The 9501-nt window shown below is 43.0% G+C and overlaps 1 protein-coding gene across 1 annotated transcript in view; it reads left to right on the forward strand.

The window, feature by feature from the left end:
- Window positions 1-6272: 6272 nt before the first annotated feature.
- LAPTM4A (lysosomal protein transmembrane 4 alpha) overlaps window positions 6273-9501 on the forward strand; it is a 27025-nt gene continuing 23796 nt past the window's right edge. The window contains exon 1 of the mRNA XM_006167673.3: window positions 6273-6557. Within this exon, the coding sequence (XP_006167735.1) occupies window positions 6447-6557 (111 nt within the window). The 5' untranslated portion in view covers window positions 6273-6446. The remainder of the gene's footprint in view (window positions 6558-9501) is intronic.

Genomic DNA, 9501 nt, shown 5'->3' on the forward strand with positions numbered 1-9501 from the left:
GTCGCAGACTTGAACTGCAGTCAACTACGTGAGAGTCCAGTGACGTAGCCACTACGCCATCTGCTGATCCCATGTGAATTTCTCTACTATATTTTCTCCTAGAAATAGTAACCTTCCCTCACAAACAAACAAAATCTCAAAAAGCAACAATAAAAAAAGGGCAGGTTCTTTTCTAATAATACCTGAAAATGTTCTCTAAGTACTTGGTCTATATTTTAGATAAAAATGATCCATACAAAACTCCAAATTTTCCCATCCCTAGTCCACAGTTACATGAGCTTTGTAGTGATTCACACTTCCCCGGTTCATTGCCTGAGACAGTCCCAGCAAAGGAAAGGCGAATTGTACCAGGAAACCCCCAAGTCTGAGAAAGCTTGCCTGTAATGATTCCAAAGAACACACCCAGAGGTCCCGCAGACGGCATGGCATCATTTACTCACGCGGGCAGGACCGCCTGCTCCACTGATGTTCAGGCAAGGATGTTCTGCACGCTCAGGGGCTACAGGCTCAGGTCATACACCTTAAGAGTAAAGCATCTATGAACCAGGTAAAGATCAGTGCAGATTCCGTATCACTGAGACAGGGTTCTGGTTTGCACATACCTTGTTTGCAGGTTATAATGAAATGGTGACTTACCAGTGAACAGAATCAGCAGAGTATGTTTAGGGTTTAATGCTCCTAATCTTATGTTAATATGGGAGAGGCGAGGACCAGCAGATGGTGCAGAGGTTAAGGGGGCTGATCCCACATGGCCGACTGCAAGGTTCAAGTTCCAGACCTGGAGGTTTGAAAATCACTGTGGCTGTATGGGCATGCTTCTTCAAAACCCCCAGAGGAGAGAGAAGAAGGGGTTGCAGTGGAGGAGAAGGGATTGGTCATTCTCCCTGGGAGGTGATTTCTCACTTTCCCTCTCTCTCTCTCTCTCTCTCTCTCTGGCACGCACATGTGCCCTGTAACAAAAATCTCTCTTAAAAAAACCCACCATACAATCTTAAAAAGAGAGAGAGAGAGAGAGAGAGAGAGAGAGAGGTGCGCATACCTCTGGAATGGCTCTATGGCTAGCCAATTCCATGAGGGAGGGTATTGGTTATAAGTTTATGACCCCAGCTGTGGGCTGCAGCTAGTTCTCAAGGAAGCCAGGACAATAAGGGAGGGGGAAGAAAGCTGAATGTGTGGTGTCTACTCCCACAGGTCTTAAGACCTCATCTAATGGCATGTTAAATACACCTGAATTTTTTTCCCCCAGACATCATGGGTACTTACCAGAGAGACAGATGCAGAAAGAAAGGGAGAAAGCACTTCAGTGGGGGGTTCCTTCCACAATCTCCTCTCCTCCATTTCTCCCATTCTGTCAGGATTTGGGGCACACATGTATAGACACACAGAAATCCAGTTTTTTTGGTTTTTTTTTTGAGAGGTTTTCTCTATAAGGCACGTGTGCTCACCAGACAGAGAAAGACAGAGAGACAGAAAGTGAGAAATCACCCCCCAGGGGGAGATGGCCATGCCGCAATCCCTTTTCCTCCATTCTCCTCTTGGGATCTTGGGCACACACGCACATGTGCCTGGTGTAAGTTTTAAGCCACCGGGTCCGGGACGTGAGCCGCGGTTGACTACGTGGGAGTCCAGCGACACAGCCATTATGCTAACTGCTGGTCCCAATTCAGTATGTTTTTCAAGCCACTGGGGCCAGGACTCAAACCACACTATTAGCCATGTGGGATCCAGATCTTTTTTTTTTTTTTTAAAGAGAGGTTTTTGCTATAGGGTGCATGCACTCGTTGGAGAGACAGAGAAACAAAGAGAGAGAGACAGAGAAATAGAAAGTGAGAAATCACCCTCCCAGGGGGCATGACTACACATACCCCCTTCTTCTCCATTCTCTTCTCAAGATTGTGGGCATGTTTGCACATGCGCCTGGCATGAATTTGAGGCCTCTGGGTCCAGGACTCAAACCTTGCTTGGCCATGTGGCAGTCCAGCACCGTAAGCATTACGCCATCTGCTGGTCTTGGGATCTGACTCCCTTAACCATTAGACCACAGGGTTGGCCTAAATACACCTGATTTGAAATTGATTTTTGGCTTTTATTTTATTACTTATTTATTTATGTATTTATTTGATGAGAGAGAGAAGAGAGAGGAAAAGTGAGAGAGCAAGCCATGAGGTCTGGGATTTGAACCATGGTCGACCCTGTGGAAGTCCAGCACCCTTAACCACTATGCCACCTGTTGGCCCCAAGATTTCTGGCTTTTAGATAAGTCAGGTAAATTCTCTCATCTTTCTACTGTATCTTCACTTTTTATTATATTTATTTATGTAAGTAAATTCATTTTGGGCTTTTGCCATGGAATATGTGTGTTCACCAGAGAGAAGCAGAGAGAGACAAAGAGAGAGAAAGTGAGAAATTACCCACCAGGGGAATGGCCACATTGCAGTCCCTTTTCTTCCATTCTCCTCCCAGGATTTGGGGCATGTATGCACATGTGCCTGGCAGGATTTTCAAGGTGCCAGTCTGGGACTTGAACTATGGTTAGCCATGTGGGAGTCCAACACTTTCACCACCATGCTACCCACTGGCCCCTATTGTATTTATTTTTGTCTGCCACATTTTATATCAAGACTAACATGGTGCTGTACATTGGAATTACCTGGAAAGTTATTAAAATTCCAGCGTTTCCAGTCTCACCCCATACCAAATACATCAGAATGGAAGGGGGTAGTAACCGCCATCAGTGGTTCTAAGAGGTCCCCAGACAATTCCACTGTGAAGCAAAGTTAGGAACCCAGTGGCATAGTAGGTTTTAAAGATCAGCTCTGACACTTACTGACCTTGAAATCCTGGAAAAGTAATTTAATTTCTATGGAATTAAATAATACAAAGTGCATACCTCATAGAGTTTTAAGAATGAAATGATCCAAAATATTGAATCACTGATATTGGATCAGGGCCTAGGACACAGTGGGGACCATTGGGTACATTGTTCCTTTTAGGGTTAATACAGTTCACTTCCTGTGTAAGTGGAGAAATTGCCTACCTAATCATGGAGTTAAGTCCACTCCACCATTTAGTGTAGCTTGACTTAGCTATCTCCTTCCCTATTGTCAGAAAGTTCAATAGTTTGTACTTCTGTGATCTGAAAGACAGGTCTCCCTTCCTTAATACTTCCTCCACTACAAGCTCCCTGTAATCTTTTTCCTTAAAGAAACAATTAAAAGCAGATCTTGATAAATGCAACCTAGTTTTGGTATCATTTGGCCTGAAACAGGAAAGATCCCACTCCTGCAGTGGTTAAAAAAAAAAAAAAAAAGTGAATTATCTTATTTCTGAGAATTTATATTTTTGGGGGGAGATATCAACAAATCAATATATAATTTCAAGCAGTATTCGTGGAAGCCACCCAATACAATAACCTTTACAATGGATTCATTACTCTCTGGCTAATATACTTGGCAGACTTTCCTCTACCCTAAAAGGAAGTACATTCAACTGAAATACTAAATGATAAATACTTATACAAATATTGAAGTAAAAAGTCTTATATAAATGCAAAATGAATGCGTGTCAAATATTTTATTTATTCATTAATTAATGAAGGGACCAGTAAGATGTGTGAGGTTCTAAGGAGAATTTAATGCACTGTCTACACTGTTGAACCAGGAATGAGAAATAAATTTAAAAATTGATACAATATGTAGTTTTTCAATATGCAATCCAGTGGATAAGTCCTACAGAGTTGTACAAAGAAATTGGGGGCAACATGTGGGGAGCTCTATAGAATCAGAAATCCCCGAGGGGTGTGCCAGACTGGTTTTTCACTGGAAACATTAAGTAATCTTTAAACTCATTTCAAAGTGTTTCACAATTTTCTCTGCAAAAATCTCTCTCTTATTTATGTATTTATTTGATGAGAGAGAGAAGAGAGAGGAAAAGTGAGAGAGCAAGCCATGAGGTCTGGGATTTGAACCATGGTCGACCCTGTGGAAGTCCAGCACCCTTAACCACTATGCCACCTGTTGGCCCCAAGATTTCTGGCTTTTAGATAAGTCAGGTAAATTCTCTCATCTTTCTACTGTATCTTCCCTTTTTATTATATTTATTTATGTAAGTAAATTCATTTTGGGCTTTTGCCATGGAATATGTGTGTTCACCAGAGAGAAGCAGAGAGAGACAAAGAGAGAGAAAGTGAGAAATTACCCACCAGGGGAATGGCCACATTGCAGTCCCTTTTCTTCCATTCTCCTCCCAGGATTTGGGGCATGTATGCACATGTGCCTGGCAGGATTTTCAAGGTGCCAGTCTGGGACTTGAACTATGGTTAGCCATGTGGGAGTCCAACACTTTCACCACCATGCTACCCACTGGCCCCTATTGTATTTATTTTTGTCTGCCACATTTTATATCAAGACTAACATGGTGCTGTACATTGGAATTACCTGGAAAGTTATTAAAATTCCAGCGTTTCCAGTCTCACCCCATACCAAATACATCAGAATGGAAGGGGGTAGTAACCGCCATCAGTGGTTCTAAGAGGTCCCCAGACAATTCCACTGTGAAGCAAAGTTAGGAACCCAGTGGCATAGTAGGTTTTAAAGATCAGCTCTGACACTTACTGACCTTGAAATCCTGGAAAAGTAATTTAATTTCTATGGAATTAAATAATACAAAGTGCATACCTCATAGAGTTTTAAGAATGAAATGATCCAAAATATTGAATCACTGATATTGGATCAGGGCCTAGGACACAGTGGGGACCATTGGGTACATTGTTCCTTTTAGGGTTAATACAGTTCACTTCCTGTGTAAGTGGAGAAATTGCCTACCTAATCATGGAGTTAAGTCCACTCCACCATTTAGTGTAGCTTGACTTAGCTATCTCCTTCCCTATTGTCAGAAAGTTCAATAGTTTGTACTTCTGTGATCTGAAAGACAGGTCTCCCTTCCTTAATACTTCCTCCACTACAAGCTCCCTGTAATCTTTTTCCTTAAAGAAACAATTAAAAGCAGATCTTGATAAATGCAACCTAGTTTTGGTATCATTTGGCCTGAAACAGGAAAGATCCCACTCCTGCAGTGGTTAAAAAAAAAAAAAAAAAGTGAATTATCTTATTTCTGAGAATTTATATTTTTGGGGGGAGATATCAACAAATCAATATATAATTTCAAGCAGTATTCGTGGAAGCCACCCAATACAATAACCTTTACAATGGATTCATTACTCTCTGGCTAATATACTTGGCAGACTTTCCTCTACCCTAAAAGGAAGTACATTCAACTGAAATACTAAATGATAAATACTTATACAAATATTGAAGTAAAAAGTCTTATATAAATGCAAAATGAATGCGTGTCAAATATTTTATTTATTCATTAATTAATGAAGGGACCAGTAAGATGTGTGAGGTTCTAAGGAGAATTTAATGCACTGTCTACACTGTTGAACCAGGAATGAGAAATAAATTTAAAAATTGATACAATATGTAGTTTTTCAATATGCAATCCAGTGGATAAGTCCTACAGAGTTGTACAAAGAAATTGGGGGCAACATGTGGGGAGCTCTATAGAATCAGAAATCCCCGAGGGGTGTGCCAGACTGGTTTTTCACTGGCAACATTAAGTAATCTTTAAACTCATTTCAAAGTGTTTCACAATTTTCTCTGCAAAAATCTCTCTCTATCCTGCTCTCATTTTCCTAATCTTTCCTCCTCTGGCAGTCTTTGATGGTATTTCTCTGCTCCCACAGCAGGCTTCAGCGCGACGGAGGATGGAAACCCAAACTTTTATTCCTCTAGGCGCCTCCTCTTGCCCTGCGGGGAGGACGGCTACAGCAGTCCGCCTGTTCCCGCAAGCCCCGCCCCCGGCAGGCCAATAATCGGGCTGCGCGCTGTCACGTGAGCAGCCCGAGTCCCGTGACGGCTCGGAGCTGTACGTGGCAAAGACACTGCTCAGAAAAGCGCCATCAGGGGCCCTGTCCCCCATCCACTCCATCTCATTTTTTTCCTTTTCCATTAAATGCCTCCCTTCTCGCTGGTCTGACCTGGGAAATGGTGAACTGCCCGGCTTCCTTCTATCGGAACTACCCTAGGCCCACAGGCCGGCCCTTGCCCTCACGTAACAGGCGGACACCAAGTAAGCCCTGAGTCAAGTTAAACTTCTGATTGGGCGTGAAGTTTTGTCAGTCTCCAGGTTTACCAATCAGAGTCCGGGTCCCTCAGCTTCGGTTCTCCATTGGCCGGTGTTCTGTGGGAGTAAGTCCAAGTCGCGCGAGAGCGGCTCGCGGCTTTCAGTGAGCAGGCGCAAAGGAACTGGCTGGGGCTCCGGCCGGGGGCGGGCTTGAAGACGCGTCGTTTGGATTTGGAGACCGTGACGGAGCTAAGTGGGTTCCGCGGCTGGGCAAAAATCGATCGTCAGGGACCCGGCCAAGAACGAGGCCCGCGAGATTCCCAATGGTCTCCATGAGTTTCAAGCGGAGCCGCAGCGACCGTTTCTACAGCACCCGGTGCTGCGGCTGTTGCCATGTCCGCACCGGGACGATCATCCTGGGGACCTGGTACATGGTAAGGGCGACGGGTGGCTGGTGCGCATGTGCGGGAAGTTAGGGGCGCTGGGTGTGAAGTGGAAGGGGTGGGACTGGAGACGGGATGCAGGGCTGAGTCGTAGGGTGCTTCTCTCTAGGGTGTTCTAACTCGATCAAGTATGGGGACTTTGAGGGAAGAGACTTGGAATAGGAGTTGGGAGCAGGAATAGGGAAATTGTTCCTTGGCAAGAATTGAAGGAGAAAAGCGGGCTTGGAAGAAGAGAGGGTGCTATGTTTGGTGGGTGGGAGTTCTGAGAATTGCCTGGTTTGGGTGTTTTTGTTTGTTTGTTTTAGCTTAGTGAGCTCAAAGACAGTCCCTTTCTTCCTCCCACCTGGATTTTTTTTTTTTTCCGCTCCTTTTTCTAAGGAAACAGTTTGGGGGCGACCCTAGTTTCGATATTGTTTTGTTTAAAGGGAAAGTAAAAGATCCAACGGTAACCCTGTTAGTTGCCTGTGCTTTCTGGATCTTATTTTGTTACAAAGTGTTTGTGATGTAGGCAGAAAGGCTTTTGTCTGCAGATTCGCCTGGAGATAGTATTATTTGCCAGGACTTAAACTTGATCTGCTTTTTCCTGGTGCATCCCCCCTCCCTGCCCGTTAAATGCTTTTACTATCAGACTCATTCTATTTTTTTATTTAGCGCCTACTTTGTCCTGGCGTTTCCTGGGTTGCAAGATCTGTGTGATTCTGTCACACCAGGTTGACAATGTTGGTGATTGATAGCTCACTGATAATACTTTTATAATTTAAAAACAAACAAACAAAAAACTGTTTCCCGTATCTAGACATTGAAGTTAATTTGTCTGATTTGTAATCATGTGATTCTGTTAAGGTAGTTTTAGGTTATTATGATTTGGCACTGGTAAAACCTCACATATTGTGCACTGGCCACTTGGGCTAATGATTGTGATTGTGTGTATGGGAGGGGGTAGGGAGTAGCGTCGGAGGGTCTGTGCATTTCTGATACTTATGTGAAGTGCTAAAGAAGAGCTTTCTCCCACCCTGTTGCCTTTCTGTGTACTCTTCCAAGCAACGTCTTGAAGTCATTAGTAACCATTTGGAAAAATTCCAGATGAGGATCATCAGTCAGGCAGATACTGTTTCATGGCCCACCCCAAGGGGACTAGCTGACCTCCATGGTATTTCTGACCACTCTGTTGTTTTGTTAACAGTCCTGCTTCACTAAGGTACATTGAAAAAGAAGAGCAAAAAAACCTTAAATATCTAAGCTTATTGACTTGACCAGGGTTTATTTTCTATTTCCCATTCTTTTAGATTCAGAAACATCATCTTACCAGTATTATATCACATTTCCGTCAGAGACCCCCATCTGGTTCTGTATTTTAGCTGATTTATAATGCTGGACATTGAATAGTTAATGAGAATGTGCTGCATTGTGTTTTCTAACTTCCTTTCTTTCTCCATCTTGCTAAAGGGTGGATGTTTAATTGTCTTGTTTGTCTTTAGCTCTGTTTTCCATTCCACTCAATGAATGATTCACGTTTTAGGGTGCTTAAGCTTCCTTTTCAACCCAGTCTCCCTCACCCATAGGTAGCTTTTCCTCCTCCTAACTGAGAAAATAAGACTCCATCATCCTGGGACTCTTGCCAGCAAACGTCTTTTTGTTTCTTCTCTGTTGCTTTCCTCCATTAGCAGAACAAAGGGATTCTAACTCCTGCTTTAGCAGAGACCAGCCGCCAATCCCTATTTCAACCACCCAGATGTAATTAATTGACTGTAGTTCCTTCCAGTCTTTTTCAAGAAGGTGTGTTTGTTTTGTTTTGTTTTGTTTCTTTTTGTTTTTTGAGGCTATGGGCTCCACTCATAAAAATAAAGAGTAGCAGGATAAAGTGGGAGTTTTAAACAGGAAACTCAAAATGCAGGGAGAGAAACTTTAGTTAAGAAGGACCTTTATTCTCAACAGGAAGTGAAGAGTTTCAATCTAGTTCCCAGCTTGAAGCATTTGATGTGGGAATGATCACATACCTCTCTCCCATGCTTTTTTAGTTGCACAGTTTAAAAAAAGGTGCCCCAGCTCTGCTTCACTTTGGACTTTACAGGTTAGTAGGATGGTGGCAACTGCTTGAATCAACTGATCTTGGTGTCAGCTTTACTGACCATCTACAGTATAAAAGGCTTTGGTGGACATATAAAAGGAATAAATCACAGCGGGCCGGTGCTATTGTCATTTTATTTTTGCTACACGCCACATGACAGGCCCTCATGTGTCTTGAACATGGCATCTGCCCTTAGGATGTCTGTGGTTTTACAAAGAACTTGAAGCACAGACACAAAAATGGAACTTAGGGTATGGTGACAAGGGAGAAGGGGAAGGTGACCAGTAATCACAGATTCTGATCTGTGGGTTAGAATTAGAGGGCTGGAAAAAGGCAGTTGGTTTGCTTATTATGGTATCGGTAGTGACTTTCGAAAGAACAGTAACTTGAATAGCATAGCAATATAAAGGCCATTTCTGGACGGAGAAGGGATTGTGGTGTGAGCGTGCCCTGGGGGAGGGGGGCGTGCTCTCTCTCTCTCTCTGCAGCTCTGTCTCTCTGGCAAGCACACGCTTTCTGACGAAAAGTAATGAAGACACAGTTTACGCCTGGTCAAGGAGACATGCAACATTTGGAAAGCAAGGGCACCTAGACCAAAATGTGATACCTCTAAACAAGAAGACTTGTCCGAGCAGCATTTTGTTGCTAGAAGTTTCTTCAGTAAAACAGGACTAGTTATGGGGGTGAGTAAGGTAGAACGCACCTTCCCTCCCTGTCTTGTCAAGGTACTCTGTTCCTTGATTCCAGGTGAGGCAGAACCGCTTTTATTTATTTATTTTTAAAATTTTTTAAAAAATTTATTTAATTTTTTTTTTGAGGCAGAACTTTTTTTTTTTTTTTTTTTGGGGGGTTTTTTTCTTTGGGAAA

The sequence above is a fragment of the Tupaia chinensis genome, unplaced genomic scaffold (assembly GCF_000334495.1).
Source record: "Tupaia chinensis unplaced genomic scaffold, TupChi_1.0 Scaffold144952_1, whole genome shotgun sequence".
Classification (NCBI taxonomy): Eukaryota; Metazoa; Chordata; class Mammalia; order Scandentia; family Tupaiidae; genus Tupaia; species Tupaia belangeri.